The sequence below is a fragment of the Dermacentor albipictus genome, unplaced genomic scaffold (genome assembly GCF_038994185.2).
Source record: "Dermacentor albipictus isolate Rhodes 1998 colony unplaced genomic scaffold, USDA_Dalb.pri_finalv2 scaffold_111, whole genome shotgun sequence".
NCBI lineage: Eukaryota > Metazoa > Arthropoda > Arachnida > Ixodida > Ixodidae > Dermacentor > Dermacentor albipictus.
The window spans coordinates 37,023-57,439 of record NW_027225665.1 but is presented as its reverse complement, the minus strand read 5'-3'; the positions used below and the strand labels follow the sequence as shown (position 1 = coordinate 57,439).

Sequence of the window (20,417 nt, the reverse complement as noted above, 5' to 3'; positions counted from 1 at the left end):
AGTCCCATTTGAATAACTAGGTTTATTAACTTAGAATTTAGATTTATGCTCTACTCATATCAAAAACAAAACGATGACACACCGATCGTCGACGGCATGCCTGACCGGCAGGTGGTGAAGTCCCGCCTGTGTGCTGCTGTCTCCTTGCTCTCTCCAAAACTTCTCGGACCATTCCTTAAACTAGTTTCCGCAGCATTCAAGGGACCTGCGGGTTGGCGGGAGGTGCAGGCTTCTCCACCAATGGCCTATTTCGACCCATCGGGCTGGCCGACAGGATCCAATAAGGGCCAGAGTTTAAGAGTCCAAGAATGGTTGGGAAAATACTCCGCATAAAAAATAAATTTGCCCAAAAGTAATCAATTTTTCACGTCCCGTACAGCCGAGCGTGAGAAGAGGGTGCGACACGTGCATGAAGTGACCGTCAGGTATGGCAGCATTGGCCGGGCGGGAGAACATACCCGAGGCACTGTTGTGGTTATTTCCACACAAACACTTCCCCCGCATCGAGGAACCCACATTTGTGGAAAGAAAGGGGCCTGTGCTATACTATTTTCGCAACAATATACTGGATTTTACCATAAGGTTAATTACAAACACTGCTCATGCATACGGTAAGATGGTAAAGAATCCTTTGACCTGATTTTAAAACAAGGTGAAGACCCCACATTAGAAACAAGTTACTGCCTAATTGCCCTCACAATTTGTACTTGCAAACTTTTTGAAAAAAATGTTAAACCGTCACCTTTTACACTTTTTTCAGTCAAATAATTCTTTATCCATATCAGTGCGGTTTTAGAGAAGGCAGTGAAGAAGAAACTAGGAATTGGCAAGAATCAGATGTATGCGTTAAGAGACAAAGCCGGCAATATCATTACTAATATGGATGAGATAGTTCAAGTGGCTGAGGAGTTCTATAGAGATTTATACAGTACCAGTGACACCCACGACGATAATGGAAGAGAAAATAGTCTAGACGAATTCGAAATCCCAAAGGTAACGCCTGAAGAAGTAAAGAAAGCCGTGGGAGATATGCAAAGGGGGAAGGCAGCTGGGGAGGATCAGGTAACAGCAGATTTGTAATAAGAAATGTAATTTGAAATGTCAATTTTGAAAGAATTATGCAAAAGTTGATAAAGAAATTTCAAACGTGCCTGTTTCGCTCGTTCTTCGAGCGTAAGGAGCCCAGAAATTGCTAGAAGATTAGAGGGAGAGTCTTCACATCTAAATTTCTTATGGATAAATCGAATGGCTTTCCTTTGTATTGTTTCTATTTTCTTCATGTTAGTTTGGGTATGAGGGAACCATACAGTGTTGCCGTATTCGAGGATCAGCCTAACGAATGTTTTGTATGCTAGGAGTTTGGTTGACAAGGGTGTGAGTTGAAGTGATCTGCGAAGGAAAAATAACTTTTGCATAGCAGATGAGGCAATGTGGTGAATATGCTCGTCCCACCTTACGTCTGACGTTATTGTTAAGCCTAGATGTTTATATTTTTGTACTTTAGTCAAAACTGTGCCATTTATGGTGTAGCAAAAGTCTGAAGATTCTTTTTTCCTCGTTATGGTCATACATGCCGATTTTTTTACATTGATTATCATCTGCCAGTCTGAGCACCATTCCGCAATACTACTAAGTGATTTGTTAAGGGAGTAGTGATCTTGATAATTTTTAATTTCTCTATAAATGATACAGTCATCTGCGAATAACTTTATTTTACAGTCTATGTTAGAGGTTATATCATTAATATACATGAGAAATAACAAGGGCGCAAGCACGGAGCCCTGTGGTACTCCTGACGTAACGGATACTATATGTGATGTTGTATGTTCGAAAATAACAAACTGACACCTATTAAACAAAAACCCACGAACCCAAGCAACAATTTCTGTGTCTCCGATAATGCTTTTTAGTTTATTTATTAGTTTGGTGTGACAAACACAATCAAACGCTTTAGAAAAATCAAGTAGGATTAGGTCCGTTTGGCCATGATTGTCAATACCCAACGCGAGATCGTGTATGACTTCTGTTAATTGAGTTATGGTCGATAAACCCCTGCGAAAGCCATGCTGGTTAGGGGACAGGATGCCTTCGTTTTCAAAAAAAATTGTTAAATGTTTTAGAATTATATGTTCGAGTAGTGTGCATGCCGTGCTCGTTAACGATATTGGTCTGAAATTTGATTCACCGGATTTATCTCTGACTTCTAGATCGGAATAATTTTAGCTATTTTCCAATCTTTGGGTAGTTTTGATGTCGATAGGGATTTACGGAAAATAAGGCCGAGGTATCTGCTGCACCACTGTGCGTACCTTTTAAGAAATTGGTTGGGTATATTGTCCGGACCACATGCTTTTTTAGTGTCTAGGGCAAGAAGAAGGTTAAGAATACCAGCGTCTGTGATAACGAGTGGGTCGATAGTGGAAACAGTCCGTGGAACTAAGTCCGGCATGACGCCATTATCGTTTGTGAAGACCGAACGAAAGAATTGGTTATATCTGTTGGCTTTATCCGCTTTTTCACTTGACGAGAGCTGAGTTACGAGTGTGTTTTTTTGGCGAAAGTGGTTCCAGAATCTATGTGGATGGTTCTTTATAAAGCTGGGGAGTACGGTGTTGAAGTAATGGTGTTTCGCTTCTTTGGATTTCTGTTTGAAATTTTTTGCTGCAAGCGCTAGCCTAGGGGTCTTAGATGGAGTATTGCCTGTTGCCTTGCTAGCTTTGCGTAACCTTTTGAGTTGGCGTTTTGCATGTATTACTTCCCGAGTAATCCATGGGTTATTTTTCAAGGGTATTTTCGACTTAACAGGAATAAAATGGGTTACACAGTGGGACACTATGTCTTTAAAACGCATCCAGACAACATTTATATCAGACAAAGGATCTGAGGCCAATGCTGAAAACTCTTGGAATTCGTGAGATAAATAGGTTTGTATGTGGGCATCATCTGCTTTGTCGAAATTGATTATAGTTTGGGCTGTGGTTTGCACTGATAGTTTGTAATCTAGTGGTAAGATACACATCGGAATAGTGTGATCGGATATTCCTTCTATTACTTCTAACTTCACTTGTTCTAAGAGAAAGTTACTACTTAGTAAGATCAGGTCAAGTATACTCCGAGACTCGTTCTGCACCCTTGTGGGGTATTCCACAATTTGGCGTAAGTTGAAATTTAACATCATATCGAGAAGGGCTTCTGAAGCCTTTGTTGTGTACTGCATGGTAGACCAGTTAAGGTCGGCAAGGTTAAAATCACCCATAAGAATAACACGACAATTTCGAGCATGTTGCTGCAAATATTCTTGTATGGCAATTATGCATTCGTGTCCACATACGGGGCTTCGATATAGGCCACCAACAACTATACTTGTGCCTTTAGTGTTAATCTTACAAAAGATTGCCTCGGCATCAGCTACCTCTGGAAGAATGACCAGTGGGATTGATTTCTTTATTGCTAGCGCCACGCCTCCACCACATGATTGCCTATCTTTGCGAACCAGTACGTAGTTTGGGGGAGTGACTTCATGACTTGAGACAGACAATGATAACCATGTTTCGGTGACTGCCACTATATCTGGCTCACGATCGAGCAATAAGTTTTCAAATGGCTGCACCTTATTTAAAGGGAAGCTGAAACACTTTTCGAAAAAAATGAGTTCTCTGCGGCATTCTACAGTTTTGAGTCCCCTGAACACGAATATCTCGTTCAAAAAGGGCGGAAACAAGCGAAAGCGGCTGTTTTTTCATGAAAACGCGCACCAGCGCCTCAGGGTATCGCGCGAACGCCGCTGTTGCCCATGATTGGTCGGAGCCGCTGTGACGTCAGTGGCGGCAGTCGCCGGTCGGCGCCGCCGTTTGAGAGCGTAGCACGCTGTTCTGTTCTGGCTGCATAGCTGAGTTGTAAGCATTATGGAATGTTCTCGCTGTCTCGGACAGCTTGTATTTTCGCCGCACATGTTCGAACCGACAGCCGATACGGAAAACGATGGCGGCAACGGCGGCAACGACGATGTTGAGTGTGCCAAAAGCGAGAGCGATGTGTACACCTTCTCGCGCGCTGGAAATCTTAGCTGTTACGTATGCTTTTTTTTTTTCATGTAGCTGCACGTTCCAATGACGGGAGAAAAAATGCGCTAAAGTGTCACTGCGAACTTGCTGCTGGAAGAATGCCGAAGCACTAACTTCTCATTAGATTGTAAACACGGGTACAATTCCGCGATGTCAAGCACCTTGCCGCTGCTTGTCTGAAGTCCCGTGGTTTTCTGAGCGTTGATACACGATCGCGAACATAAGTGCCGCGTTTCAAAGCGCGCACATGCAGTGCTGCGAGGTACAGTCATGGAAGTTGCTTATCATACACATACAGATCGAGATGGTCAGGGGGATTATATGTGCAATATTCAGAATATGGTTCGACGACTTTGCGATTGTGGCTCGATCAAGAATCGGTATGCGCGCTCCATGCTAGTGTTGACATAAAGATATTAGGCAGTTTTAGCACCGCCGTGTGTTAAACATGATAACTGCAACCGTACGTCGAATGTCACTAGGCAAGCCTATACTCCAATTTATACCTCAGGTGCAACGCTGTGGAAGCTACGCACGAAGTCCGGTTACCAAAATTTATTACTGCGCGCGTTTCCGTCTATGGTTCGCAGCGTGCCAGCGGCATTTGCTCGCGCGAGCATGCACGTGAAGCTGCCGCGACGGGCTGCAATTAAAGAATGCCGAAAAGAAAATTGATTTAAAAGAACGTGCTAGCAGCCGTATAAGTGCACGGATTGTTTCTATGGGTAAATTCTTTTTTTTTTTCATTCAGAACTGAGCTTATATATGAAAAGTTTTCTCAAAAATCGGGTCAAGAAACACCGAACTTTTTCTAAGTGCGAACACAGCTACTGCAAGAAGTATCTCAAGCCTCCACAGCGTTGCACCTGATGTATGAAACGGAGTATAGCAACGCTAGCAACAACGCGTTTCCGCATTTGTCGTAAGGCTATCCGGCTATCGCGGAAATGGTCCGAGCACAGCACAGTTGATTTCGTCGGCACGAACTTATCTCTCCTCACTGCACTGCGCTGCAAGCTTCTTGTGCTTCGGGAACCTGTGAAACACCACATCGTCTCGCCCGCGTGTGTTCGCGCAGCCGATTGCTGCACAGAACGAGGGCATGTTGGGCGCCCTTGGCTGTAGGCACTCACGCAGCACAGAAGGAAAGAACAGTTTACGAAAATCGCAAAACAAACGTGAGCGGCGGCGGCGGCAAATCTCTCGTAGCGTCGTTCAGTAAAGCGCAGGACGGAAAGAGGCATGCCAGCGCATGCCAGCACGCTGGTCCGGCAGCTCGGTCCCCACCAGTGACGTCACTCTCGCCGGTTCTCTCCTCTGGTAACCTCCTCACCCGGCGCTCCGGGAAGCGATGGGGGCGTGTCCGCGGGGGTGATTTAGAAAGCGATTTCCGCCCCTTATATTAACAAAACGAAGAAAAAAAATTCGGAACCGTAAATAATTAGGTCTGTTCTTCCCAATCCCAGCAATTCATGGAAATTGAAAACCGCTTCAGCTTCCCTTTAAGATACTTCGAGTGTTGACGTTTAACAACGTTATTTTTTCTTGCGCTGGTATTGGCGTCTTGCCGGGCGGTTTACTTCGTTTTTTCCTTTTTCCACGTTCGCGTTCTTTTTTTGCTCCATTTTGTCATGCTTCTTTATCTCTACCCTGTCATTCTTTTCGTCATCCCAGATGAAAATACGGTTGTTAATGAATAGTTTGTTGTACGCTAACGACACCTTGTCTTTATTTTCGCGGTTTGCCTGTGCACTGTTCCAGAGTTTCTTTCGGGTCTCTCTAACTTTTCGCGAAAAATCTTCCCCTATTGAGAGGTCTGATTTCTTTAGTTTAAAGCAGTTTTTTAGTATGACACTTTTATCTCTTGCGTCTAGTAATTTAAATATCACTGGCCTCGTCTTGTTCGGTCCTCGTCTTCCTAAACGATGTATGCGCTCAATGGCCACAGGTTCGAGTTCAAGGATTTTTGCGATTATTTCCTCATTTACGGCCTCTTCTAGCGCTTCGCTTGTTTCTTCTTCCATTTCTGGTAGGCCAATAACAATTAAGTTTGACCTTCTGCTACGGTTTTCGATGTCGTCTATTTTTTCTTCAAGACTCTTAATTATCTTATTCATAGAAGCCATTTCAGTATGACACGTGGTCACTTCAGCTTCGAGTTTCGTAATGAGGTCAACCTTGCTCTCTATATCTGCTAGTCGCTTTTCTTTGATATCTTTAATGTCGGAAGCAATTTCGGTAAGTTGTTTGGCGATTTGCTTGAGGCCAGGGCTGGGGTTGCTTTCAATATCTCCGCCCATCAACAATAGCTTCTTAAAGTATGTCATGCATGATTCACACACAGCCATATACTGCCATGGGCACGGCAACACCAGCAAGAAACGGTCACTTGAACGGAGGCATTTCCCAAACCGTTTTCTCACCTGCAAAATGTAGACGAACGGGCAATTTGTGAACCGCATGTCGACAGTGCCACCGTGCCCAGTGACAGGGGGTCCCTTGTGGAACGCATATATAGCCGCAGATTGTGCAGACTCCTGGTGGCGCTCTACAGCAGATGGGTAGGCGCATGTGCCGGTAAGGTGATGTAGCTGATAGTCGAAGATCCATGTCGGCAGCGTCGGTGCGTAGTCATTCCTTGCATGCCGGTCCAGCGCAGTCGCAGTGCTCCCGGTAGTTCCGAGCCGCATATCGCCTGCGTCGAGTAGCAGGCCGAAGACGAACTGCAAAATGTAGACGAACGGGCAATTTGTGAACCGCATGTCGACAGTGCCACCGTGCCCAGTATCTTGGAAGAACGCTAACATAATCCTAATCCATAAGAAAGGGGACGCCAAAGACTTGAAAAATTATAGACCGATCAGCTTACTGTCCGTTGCCTACAAACTATTTACTAAGGTAATCGCAAATAGAATCAGGAGCACCTTAGACTTCTGTCAAGCAAAGGACCAGGCAGGATTCCGTAAAGGCTACTCAACAATAGATCATATTCACACTATCAATCAGGTGATAGAGAAATGTGAGGAATATAACCAACCCTTATATATAGCTTTCATTGATTATGAGAAAGCGTTTGATTCTGTCGAAATCTCGGCAGTCATGGAGGCATTGCGGAATCGGGGTGTAGACGAGCCGTATGTAAAAATACTGAAAGATATCTATAGCGGCTCCACAGCCACCGTAGTCCTCCATAAAGCAAGCAATAAAATCCCAATAAAGAAAGGCGTCAGGCAGGGAGATACGATATCTCCAATGCTATTCACAGCGTCTTTACAGGAGGTATTCAGAGACCTGGATTGGGAAGAATTGGGGATAAAAGTTAATGGAGAATACCTTAGTAACTTGCGATTCGCGGATGATATTGCCTTGCTTAGTAACTCAGGGGACCAATTACAATGCATGCTCACTGACCTGGAGAGGCAAAGCAGAAGAGTGGGTCTAAAAATTAATCTGCAGAAAACTAAAGTAATGCTTAACAGTCTCGGAAGAGAACAGCAATTTACAATAGGCAGCGAGGCACTGGAAGTCATAAGGGAATACATCTACTTAGGGCAGGTAGTGACGGCGGATCCGGATCATGAGACGGAAATAATCAGAAGAATAAGAATGGGCTGGGGTGCATTTGGCAGGCATTCTGAGATAATGAACAGCAGGTTGCCATTATCCCTCAAGAGAAAAGTATATAATAGCTGTGTCCTACCAGTACTCACCTACGGGGCAGAAACCTGGAGGCTTACGAAAAGGGTTCTGCTCAAATTGAGGACGACGCAACGAGCTATGGAAAGAAGAATGATAGGTGTAACGTTAAGGGATAAGAAAAGAGCAGATTGGGTGAGGGAACAAACGCGAGTTAATGACATCTTAGTTGAAATCAAGAAAAAGAAATGGGCATGGGCAGGACATTTAATGAGGAGGGAAGATAACCGATGGTCATTAAGGGTTACGGACTGGATTCCAAGGGAAGGGAAGCGTAGCAGGGGACGGCAGAAAGTTAGGTGGGTGGATGAAATTAAGAAGTTTGCAGGGATGGCATGGCCACAATTAGTACATGACCGGGGTTGTTGGAGAAATATGGGAGAGGCCTTTGCCCTGCAGTGGGCGTAACCAGGCTGATGATGATGATTAGCTATTTGTGTCTAAATTAAACAATCACCTGCAACCAGTTTGAGCTTTGCAGGAGGCTGTCCTATCTCTACAATATTGTTACGGTGAAGTGAAGGAAGAAGTTGGATTGGTCGAGAGGAAGACGAAGTCTGGCACTTGCCTGAACGCCATTAACCTCACTTGTAAATATACATTATTTTACATTCGTGGGCCTGCTTTCTCCTGCAACATTTTGGTGGAAGGTGCGGGGTACAATCACGAAACTTCGCAGCGGACGTCACCTACCTGCCGCCACAATGGCAAATCAACCGACACAAGCATACATACATTCCATCTATGTAGAAGACATACAGATAGGTTTCAAATCCTGCAACCTTACAGTGTGTTAGAGACAAGTACAACAGTGCTTGAACAGAGTTTCTAAGTGGCCAGACGAAAATAAGTTTAGAGTGAACCCCCCAAGTTCTTGCACTCTTTTCACCAGGAAGAAAGTTCTTGCTGCGGATCCCAATATGGAAATGCATGGGCAACAAATACCTGCGAACAAAGAGCAGAAGATTTTAGGCATCATACTTGACTCTAAACTTACTTTCATTCTACACATAAGATATCTCAAAGCGAAATGCATAAAAACAACAAACTTACTGACAATTTTATCTTCACACATCCTGGGGCAGCGAGAGGAAATTGTTAACGAATGTTAATGAACTCATCTGTTGCCGCTTGAAGTACCAGCGCGCACGTCATGCTGCCTTAACAATAGCCATAGCTTCATGCGCATATTTGGCAATACACTGTCATTTAACGCATCAGCACTGCCATGTGTCATAACTGTATGGAACAGTCTTCCTGATAACATAGCATGCTTAAATTGGGGCGCTTTTCGCGAAGAATTGCAAAGCTTCCTGTAGGAACATTGTATAAGGATGTTATTGACCTGCTTTCCTTCCCTGTTTTTCACACTTGAATTTTTGTATTTTTTGTGTGTATGAGGATATTACTGTTTTTACGCTATCTAAAGCTTAGCGTAGACAAACATTTATTGAACGTTGCTTTACTTATCTTGTGAATTCCTGTATTGATATTTATGTTGTTTACTCCTGTTGAAACACTTTGTTGTCCCCCTTACCCAATGCCCTTAAATGGGCCTGTGAGGTACTTTAAATAAATAAATGAATTAAATTTTATGTTCAGTAAAGGATGTGAAACATTTAAGTAAAATTTTCTCTAATCTTTTTGAAACAACTGCCAAAAAGAAATCGGACGGTAATTGGGAGGTTCGTTTCTGTCACCTTTCTTGTATATTACGGCGACTCTTGCATAATGCATTTTACGTGGAAAGCTTCCTGTTGCAAGACGTATTAAAGATATGAACTAGCGCATGATAATTAATGTCAATAATATACGCAAGACTGCTAGTCGGCCTAGTTGGAACAAATTCATCTTGAAACTTATTGTGCGCAACAAACAGGGACGAAGAATAGAAGAAACACAAGGACGAGCGCTTTCTAACAACTGGTTTTATTTTTGAAGATCCACCTGCTTGTATACCCACAGATCTGCGCGATCCAGTCATCCAGAGCACTTGTTCGCGCAGATCTGTGTGTATTATATGCGCTATAGGCGTGCTATGGATGACTAGATTGCGCAGATCTGTGGGTATATAAGCAGGTGGATCTTCAAAAATAAAACCAGTTGTTAGAAAGCGCTCGTCCTTGTGTTTCTTCTATTCTTCGTCCCTGTTTGTTGCGCACAATAAGTTTCAAGAATAATATACGTAACTCGTGTTAATTGTATGCCTGACGCGTCGATAGGCTTGCTGTTATTTGGTTTCATAAAAGACGAAACTACTTCACTTTCATTAACACAGTCTAAGAAAATGGTCTGCTCATTAGGAAATTTTATTGCCGGTATGTTGCTATTCATAGACAAGCGGGTGAAATAGACAAAATTATCATTAAATGCATCAGAGTTCGAGACCTTTGAACTACGCCCCATCCTTTATAATTCAGTAAGTGGAGGTATGTGACCAATTGCTGATTTTAATTTTTTCCAGAGTTCTTCAGATCTTCCTGCAGAAGAGCTGGATAGGTGAGTATAATAATTTTTCTCTGCTATGTCACTATCCTCATTCACGGGGTTTCTAAATGCTGTACAAGTTTTCAGTCCGTCGGTGCATCTTACTTGAAGAAATGCTCTCTAAATCTAGTCACTTTTTCTTATGTTGTTGAGCAGTTCATAATTCGTTGACAGATTTGTATGTTTCCTGCACTTACTAGAGGTTTCTTAAGGAAGACAATTGTCATAATCCACTTAACTTTGCGCAGAAACTGCTCATAAGCTGCGTCAGGGCCATTTTCATTTACAACATTGCACCAGTCCCAGAATTGCGACAGTGTAGCAGGATTTATGTCTCGCTACAAGTAAGATTAGTCCTGCTTCTTTAAAATGTTAACCTGGGACACTTAAAATGGGCGAGTGATCACTTATCGCAAAAAAAAATGACACCTGCCTTTATGCAACACCTATCATACTTGGTTATGAAATGGTTCAATATGGTACCTGTCTTTTCTGTTACCCTTGTCGGTACATTATTACATTCTGACATGAGTGAGTGTTTAATAGTGTCTCACAATCAAGCTTCATAGCAGCAGTAGCACATAGATTAAAGGGGCTCTGAACCACGCGTCGAGCTTGGTGAAATAACATACTCCGTTGGTAGCATATGCTGCTGTGAACGTATCAGCCAAGTTTTACTGTCGTATGTGGTGCGTGGAGCTTGCAAGCAGACCACGAAGTCGCCTTTCTCTCGAACACTCTTTTCAACAGAAACCTGCCTCCTTACTCTCTTAAGGAGGCAGGCTTACACTTTATTTCATAATAAAGCAGATTCCCACATGCGACTGCTATTGGTTGTTGTGGGCGGCTACGTAGCGTAGATACAGCGACCACCGCAGGCTTCAGTTACGAGTCCACTGGCTAAAAGCGCTGTGGCTTCTCGAGGACAACCACGTTTTGCTTATGTTTACTGCGTCATAGGCACCAAAATTGAAAGTCGTGGTGTCAACGTTAACATCAAAATTTAAACTTGAGCTTTATGCAAAGGTGACAGTTAGAAGGGGGATCATTGTGGGCATGCCCCACTGTACCGTAGCCTTCGCAGTGCAAGGCATTGAAAACGCAGAGGTGGGACTCCTGCGCCAATGGTGCCGTTTTGATACAAACGCCAATTCCTGTGCCAAACACGGAAAATTGACTGAAATCTCCGTACGCTGTGCCAGAGCGCCTTTGGCATGTGTGCTCCAGTGCTGGCTGCGAACAGCGAGCGGATTCTTCTCATAAAGAGAGTTCAGCCGTTCACATTTCGCACGCCGTGCGAGGGCACAGTTTATAATTTTCATGCTCTTTACACTGGACTTTTCCATGCTCCTGGTAAGTGGCCGGTGCCCCTGGTTCCACTCTTGGCTGTTGTCACCGCTGTCGGAATGGCCAGGGCAGCTGTATTTACAGTGTACAGTGAAATCTCGGTACAACGAACTTCAGGGGACCGCGGGAAAATGTTCGTTATTCTGAAAGGTCGTTATAGTGAAAGCCCAAAAATTAGCCATAACAATAGCATTTCAGTAACGCAAGCGTCCTACCTTTGAAACGGTACCTCCTTGAACTCGTTTCTCACACAATGCACACGTGATCGTCAGGCAAGGCACATTTATTTGAAACAGTCCGTAATCGTATTCTGACGGGTGCAGCACAGACTCTGCAGCACGAACGATTCCAGACCGTCCGCATTCTTATGCACGCCTTCGGTCGCTGTGCCGCTTTTGACTATAAATATGCGGAGTTTTCGCAAGCAGTCCAACGCATCTGTGGCCGACACGGACTCGTCGCGGTCTTCGGGTGCTGCCGTAACGTGCAGCAAGATTCTTGCTGGTGCTTAAAGATTTTCTCCTTATCTTTGAGAATCGTGGCGATCGTCGACCGCGCCACTCCATGTTCTTTAGCCACGACGGATTGTTTCTTCCCGTCTTCTATCTCGCGAAGAATCTCTACTCTCTCGCTCAAAGAAAACTGCTTTCGCTTCTTCGCCGTGGTTTAGAGTTGTCACCTCCGCATCAGGAAAAAAAAAAAAGGCCCACTTCAGCGTTAATTACTACTTTTTTTTTTCTTCTGCCGCACCGTCTCAGGTTTTACGAGCCCATGCTTCCCGCCTCTCCACTCACAAAACCTGGTGCATCGTTGCCTCCACAACGGAGAAGGAAAAAAAAGTCTCCGCCCGCATCTTTCTCCTTCCGCGCCATCTCAGGTTTTTGCGGGAAGCAAGTTGCAAGGCGGCCCGCTCTTCGCGCTGCACCGTCTGCTAGCTTAGAGCTCCGACTGCCGTGACGGATACACTGAAATCTAAGAATCCTCGCAGTGACCGTGCAGCCGTGGTGGTTACTTCAAAAGAGAAGCTGATCGTCAGCGCGTCCCTGAAGACAACAGACCCCGCAGTTGCCGAAGAAGCGGCCGTAGCCCTTGCACTCGCACAGTCGAGCGTGGACACCGTAGTCACCGACTCAAAGACAGCCTACAGAAGCTTCCGCAGGGGGGTAATCTCCTCCGCGACCCGAGCCATTCTAGCCAAGCACAAGCCTCCGGGAAGAGCCATAGAGCTCGTGTGGGTCCCGGCTCACTCGCAGGTAGCAGGCAACACCATCGCCGACTACCATGCCCGAGAAATGTCAATCCGGGCCGAGCACGAGCCGGAAGAGCTACCGCACCCGGTTACCAGCTTTCGGGACATTACCCGGATGTACCGAGAAGAAAGGTGCAGACTGCCAGAACCGCACCCCAAACTCACCAGGCAACAACAGACGATCCTGCGTCGAGCGCAGGCGGGATCGCTTGCGCATCCCGTACTGATGAACCGCATGTACCCTGCGGAATACGATATGCTCTGTCCTTTTTGCAGAAGAGAAAAGGGCACCCTGCCGCACGTCTTGGCAGAGTGCACAAAACTCAAGACCCCCCCTCCTCCCCTTCCCACCAAATACCCCTAATCCCCAATCCCTTGAGCGATGGGAGACCTTGTTATCCAGCCCCGCCCTACCGATTCAGCTCGCACTGACGGACAGGGGCCAGGAGCTGCTGGAAACATATGGGTCCCATAACTAGGGAACCACCCCGTCTGGTGCCTGCGTGCACCACCGATTTATTTCGGGCCCAGTGAATGTTGCTTCATCATCATCATCGCATTTCGCGATATGAGTTCGTAGTACTGAGGTGTTGTTAAGATGACACGGAAATTAAATAACGATCGTTATTCTGAAATGTTCGTTATTCTGAAGTTTGTAGTAGTGAAATATTTTTACATTGAAACTATAAGCAGTCGGCACGGGATTTCATAAAAGTTCGTTAATCTGAAATGTTCGTTAATGTGGTGTTCGTTGTAACGGGGTTTGACAGTACTAGAATATGCTTTAGTGGGTCGAATGTCGTAATTTTTCTTCTGTGCTGAGCACCTGGTGCTTTTTTTCCGAGCTTCGGCATGGCCCGAGTCTTTGCCTGTACGACACCGAAATGATGTTGATGTGGCTTCACTCACAAACAGACAATGCGATTGAAGGCTGTTGTTTTGATCTGTGAGGTTTGTTCTGACAGGCTGCCCGATGGGGACAAACTGCTGTGGTTGTGCAATCAAGTTTGTGAGTTTGTGAAGAATTGTCTAACCATATTTTGTAATTACGTTTCAAGTTCATTGTATGTTGTGTTGATCTAATCTCTGGTGTATCCACTCCTGCTATGTCTCATGTATTGAGACAGCAGTATCTGGAAATAAATAAATAAATAAATAAATAAATAAAAGTGGAACCACTGCGTGTTAACCGATACATACGTAATAAGCTGGTACGGTTTATGCAGATACAAAATGCATTATGTTAAATGGCCACTGAGTCAGGGATTTCACTTTACTACATTTAAAACGAAACTACTGTTTAAGGAGGTACGGTTTAACGAGGTTTTAAGAATTTAAGGTTTCAAGAATTTAAACGAATTTGAGATGGTGTTGCACTCTAATGATTTTATGAGTGCATTCCAAACACTTACCAAGATAACAACTGGTGCCTTATCATGCCTGACTGGTGCCTTATCATGCCTAAGCTGGGACCTTAGTTAGGGGTGGGATATCTTTTGGGGGTGGGAAATTTCTCGGGATTCGTAGAGAAAATTCGGCATTCTAGATTTACAAAATTTATAAATAAATACAATTTGCTCACCAAATGTAAATTCGGATTCCAGAAAAACAAATCTACTGAACTAGTGCTGTTAAAAAAAAGGATATATTCTGTCACAATTTGAAAACAGCTTTTGTGATGGGAATATTCCTTGACTTTTCAAAAGATTTTGATCTTGTTAATGAAGAGTTACTTCTAGAGAAGCTACGGTACTTCAGAATATGAAGCCAGGCTGTAAAACTAATAAAATATTAACTTGTCAACATACATAATCATACTCAGAAATAAAACCAATTAATTCTGGTGTCCCACAAGGCAGTATATTAGGGCCACTACTTTTCAACATTTATGTTAATGACATTGTAAACATTAACCCGAATGCCAGATTCATAATATATGGTACAAGCATTTTCTTATCTGGACATAACATTCATGAACTCATACAAGGGTGCAATATGACGATGACTTCGCTGGGAAAATGGTCGCAATCTAATCATATGCGTGGTAATGAAAAAAAAAACACACAAGAGCAGTAATTTTCCAGCTGAAATATAAACCAGTTTGTCCACGCAATAGCATCATATTTAACTCCAAACAAATAGAGATAGTTGATCAGTTTAAATGTCTCGGTGTTAGCTAGATTTGACGTCATTGTTGATGTGTGCACTAACAATGTACTTAACAGCATATGTCAGCGTGTGCGTGGACACGTGCGCCAGCTCGCTCAGCGGATCCTTGAAAGGAATCCCATGCTGTAACTAGCTTTTTCTGCCATTCTTCCTTGGAGGTAGAATCGGCACTGCCCATGAGAAGTTAAGACACTCGAACCCACAACATTTGGTGGCCGTCGTACCCACTTGAAGATATGGGCAAACCAGCCAGAACTCCAAGCTGGATTCCGGTTGCCATTGTTAACATTGAGCTGGACTCGCAACCTTTGGTGGCACCTCAATTTCATGTCCGAGTTCACCGTGGACATACAATACATTGAAAGCCTGGTCAACGCAGCTGCAGATGCCTTCTGTATCGACGCAATATCCACGGCAACACTTGACATCGAAGAAATTGCTACGGTGCAGCACTTAGACGTCGTGCTTCGGGACCTCCGGTCCTCTGCAACGTCATTAGTGCTTCCAGACGTCCCCTTTCCATTTTCTTCAGTCGCTACCACTTGCAACATGTCAAGGAGTCGAACACTGCCATTCATTCCATTCCGACTCTTTCATCAAGTGTTTGATAACCTACACCATGCAAGTCATCCCCAGGTTCATGCCACCCAGCATGCCACCTGAGTGTACTCTGATATGCGCCGCTGGGCACGCGAATGCCTTCACTGTCAGCGCTCCAAGAGGACGCAACACACGAAGTCGCCAATGCACTCCTTTCGTCTCTGTGATGCCTGTTTCTATCACTTTGACATGTACATTGTTCGCCCGCTCTCGCTACCCTCCAAGGCATTCGCTACACTCACTTGTGTAGACCTTATGTAGACCTATGTTTGTCAATGGCTGGATTTCGTGCTGTGGATGCCGCAGCATTACAACCAATTGCGGCCGGCAGTTGAACATGGAGAAAGAAATGCAACAAGAGTGGATACTTTCACAGAGCCCAGCGGCTGAATCGAGTAGTACACCAAGACACTGGCATTAATACCCGAGCCACACTTCCTGTTTCATTTTTGGGTGTACATGTTTTGGCAGAATTCTGTCTGGTGATATTGAAACAAATCCAGGCCCTGGGCATGATGACGTTTTGGCGAAGGTCTTAGCAACAGTTCAGCAGATTATATCCGGACAAGATGAAATTAAGGATGACCTGCTCGCAATAAAGAACTGGCAGGCATCTGTAGATGTCGAGTTGAGGCAGCTGTCTGCAAGAATCCGTGCAATTGAAGTTGACTCTGCAGAGATTAAAAACGCCCATAGCACTTTGGAATTCAGCTCATCTATTTCGGCTTGTAATTTACCGGACAAACTAAGGATACCACACTCCCGCTGTGAAGACGCAGAAAACCGAATGCGACGATCAAATTTGCTTTTCTTCGGTATTTCTGAAGATGCTTCAGAGTCATGGTGTACAGCCTAAGAAAAAGTTATAGCACTCTGGACGAATCATCTTGTATCAATCTGCAGTCTTCACAAATTGAACGCGCCCAACGCCTCGGCCAGTATCATGAAGATAAACGTAGGCGTATCATAGCTAAATTTACCTCCTTTAAAGACGGGCAACGTGTTTTCGAACAGGGCTATAAATTCAAGGACACTGGCTTTGCCGTGCTTGAGGATTTTTCTCTTCAAACACGCATTGCGAGAAAAAATCTTCTTGACTATGCTAAATCTAAAAAGATGCCATTCAGGCTTAACGTTGAAAAGTTGAGTATTGATAAACGGGTATACACGTATGATTCTGCTTCAAATACTGTGATACAGTCTTCCAGATAGCTGAACTGCGCCCCGGCAACACGTCCACAAGATATTAGTACGTTAGCTTCAAATGCTTGTAGTCGACCATCGGAGGGAGCTTAAAGTATCTTTCACTAATATTCGTAGCATTCTCCCCAAGCGCACTGAACTATGCTCTCGCTTAGAAAGCGATGGTACTGACATCTTATTATTAGCAGAAACGTGGCTTAACTCAAATGTTGCTGATCACGAAGTTTTATTTGACGCTGAGGATTACATCATTCACCGGAATGATCGGACCAATAGAAGGGGTGGTGGCGTCCTAGTCGCCATGAAAAAACAGATCGTACATTTTTATGTTAATGTTTCCTCCCCACTGGAAATCTTGTGGGTTTGTATTCCTTCACAGGCGCACAAGTGCCTGCTTAGGGTATGTTACAAAGCACCAGATCATACGACCTCGTTCACTTCAGACTTGACCGATAACCTTAGTGCAATTAAACAGAAATTCCAAACAGCTCATATCTTCCTTTTGGGTGACTTCAACTATCCTGACATAAACTGAAAAAACCTAGCATCTTGTTCTACCGACTCTGAGCATGTGTTGGTGGGCTAGTTGGTTAAGCAGTTGGTTAGCGCCTATGTGCTGTCTCGTGTTTCCCTTCTTCGTGTGTTGTTTTATTCGGCGCTGTTTTTGTAATTAAACTACCGACTCTAATGAATTCATAGAGTTTAGTCTAGATTTTCCATTTGTCCAGATAATAAATCAACCTAACCGCGGTGATAACATCTTGGATTTGATCCTTACAAGTGCTCCCGAGTTTATCAGCCCAGTGCCTTTTTGTGAAGAATTTAGTGACCATCTGCTTCTCGAATTTACAATTACTACATCTTTTTATCAGCGTATCACATGGCCCAAACAAATCTTAGATCATAAAAAAGGAGACTACGATGCCATCAACCTCGGTTTAGAAAACTTTTGCCGCACATATATTCCTACTTTTCCTGGCACACCGGTCAACAAAAACTGGACTTTATTTAAAGAAAAATTAACTGACCTTGTTCACTCATACATACCGTGAATTTCCTTCCGGGTTAATATATGAAAGCCTTGGTTTCACTGGTCTTTGTGCACGCTAAAGAACAAAAAGAAATGTTTATTTAGGAAAACTAAACAATTAAGAACCTCACAATCACGGCTTAACCACAAAGCAGCTGATCAAAAATACTGTCAAGCTGTACGCAAAGCTAAACACACATTCTATTCACGTCATCTTCAATCTGTTATCAAGAATAACCTGTCAAAATTCTGGAAGACCATATCACCGAAAAACAAGGATGCTAATATATTACTTCAAGACAACATCGGGGCACCCATAAGTAAACAAGAGTGTCCATTTGTTTTTAACACTTTCTTTAGATCTGTCTTTGCTCATGAAGACCATTCCAGTATCCCACAGCTAACCGATGTCCTCTATCAGTACATGGAACCTATAAACCTAACTGATACTGGTATTGCATCTTTAATCAATAACCTCAAGTTATCAACTTGCTGTGGCGTTCACGGCATAAATTCTAAAATACTTAAGAACACCGTAAATCATTCCAGCGTTATCCTCTGTAACATATTCGAGCAATCATTGTCTACCGGGGAAATACCTGATGATTGGAAAATCGCTAAAGTTATTCCCATTTTTAAAGCTGGTGATAGAAATCATGTCAGTAACTATCGCCCAATATCTAACCTGTATCGCATGCAAACTTCTTGAGCACATCGTCGCATCAGGCATCGCACATTACCTTGAATGCAATAACTTTTTTCCCAAGCCAGCATGGATTTAGGAAGGGATATTCGTGTGACATGCAGTTAATAGAATTCACCAGTGAACTTTTTTTCTAACATGGATGAAGGTTTCCAGACTGACTGCATTTTTTGGACTACTCCAAGGCATTTGATCATGTTCCACACTCCCGCTTAATAGCTAAACTATCGTTGTTGCACTTACATTCTTCAACTATCTCATGGTTGCGTAATTTCCTGTCATTTCGTAAGCAGTTCACCGTCGTCGACGGATATGAATCCGATTTAACTGATGTCTCCTCTGGTGTTCCCCAGGGCAGCGTCTTGGGTCCATTACTGTTTTAATCTACATGGCAAGAACCAGTTGATCAACGGCAGTTCGTGATCAACGCTTTCGTCATCTGGCGACGCAATTCTACTGGCCTACCCTTTCAAGTATCTCAGTCTAACGTCATGACTTGGTGCCGCTATAAAAGACCGGCATGATTTCATCTTCTGTGGGCATGGCGGATCCAAAGCCGCCATGTCGCTAGACGGAACGCTTCTCTGCTTACTGCAGGTTAGTCTCCGCTTTAGTTCAATACGTAGTGATTGTCAAAGCTTAATGGTTCTGCAAACAGTTTTATAACTGTGCAAACAAACAACCACAGAGAGCATACAAGGACAGGTGCCAACTTGCATTTTCGGCTCCTGGCCAGCTTGTTGGATTATGCTCGCGCATAGGAAGAAATACGAATAGGTCCCAAAGGTACGGAATAAAGCGCCCCAATTCCTACGTACATTGCAGTGTTGGGGTAGTCTATCAGATTCCTCTATCATGCGGCGAAGTCTACGTAAGCCAAACAGGAAGGTGTGTGAACATACGCTTGCGTTGGCATGAATTGTCAATAATAGAGTGAGTGGGCACCTTCCTATTCATTGCTTGGTATGCCAGTGTAAACCGATCCTGAAGTTAAGATATTGTGCTGGTGCCAAGATAGCTGAGTGATAAATACACGAGGCGTATCAGATTACGAAGAAGGGCGTTGATTGTGTCACCAACACTTCAGTTTATCTGTACAATGGGATGAGGTTTAGTGATGAACGTAATAGGATGCGTGTTCCTTGAACAGAAAGTTTTGAGTGATTACTGTTTCTCCGTGCACATGAAGTGGTGTATTTCTGAGATGTACTTATGTGTGGTCTTTGTTGAACAAAGATTAGCTGCAAGTCTGCGCCTGTCTTTGTGTGCCCTCTCTGTGGTTGTTTGCGCAGATATAGAACTGTTTGCTAATATGCACCAACTCGCCCAACAAGAAGTTCTTCCAAGCTACTTAGTGGTTCTGGCTTGCCCACGGCAATGTTTTGTAACAGAGTATGACTGCTTTCTCGTTTGCAAACTACTCATTTTCGGCCACGTGGAGGAAAACTCGGGACTTACCCAGAAGGAACTGTATGAGCACTTACCTGAAGGTCAGACAGAAATTCGTAAGGAACTATTAGAAATATAAACTCAATCTGTTGAACTGAAACCGCAGATGCATGACTTTAGGCGTATTTTGGAAAATATGGCGTCTGAGAGATTAGTGCAGCATGAAAATACTGTTAAATTGCAAGCCACTTTGAAATCATTTGAACATGCAATGTCATATCAAACTAAAAAGGTAACAGACCTCGAAGACCATGGCAGATGCTCTAATTTAATTGTTCATGGTATACCTGAGACCTCACTCTATTCAGAAAAGGAAAGAAAAAGGTTGTGAAGGGTATTTTCCACGTCAAACTTGAGGTTAAATGCGAATCTGTTGTGCATATCCATTGACTTAGTAAGCAGGTGGGAGAGTGGCCTGTA

The 20,417-nt window shown here is 43.9% G+C and overlaps 1 protein-coding gene across 2 annotated transcripts in view; it reads left to right on the top strand.

The window, feature by feature from the left end:
- LOC139053401 (uncharacterized) overlaps positions 1 to 19,116 on the top strand; it is a 50,657-nt gene extending 31,541 nt beyond the window's left edge. Inside the window, exons 5-6 of one of the 2 annotated variants that reach the window (XR_011510454.1) lie at positions 10,225 to 10,259; positions 12,353 to 13,145. Coding sequence is in view for 1 of the 2 variants with exons in the window: in XM_070530418.1 (XP_070386519.1) it covers positions 10,225 to 10,259; positions 18,902 to 18,971 (105 nt within the window). In the remaining variant the exon portion in view is untranslated. Of the gene's footprint in view, positions 1 to 10,224; positions 10,260 to 12,352; positions 13,146 to 18,901 lie in introns of those variants that run through there. The other variant, XM_070530418.1, reaches the window with a different exon arrangement.
- The last annotated feature ends 1,301 nt before the right edge of the window (positions 19,117 to 20,417 follow it).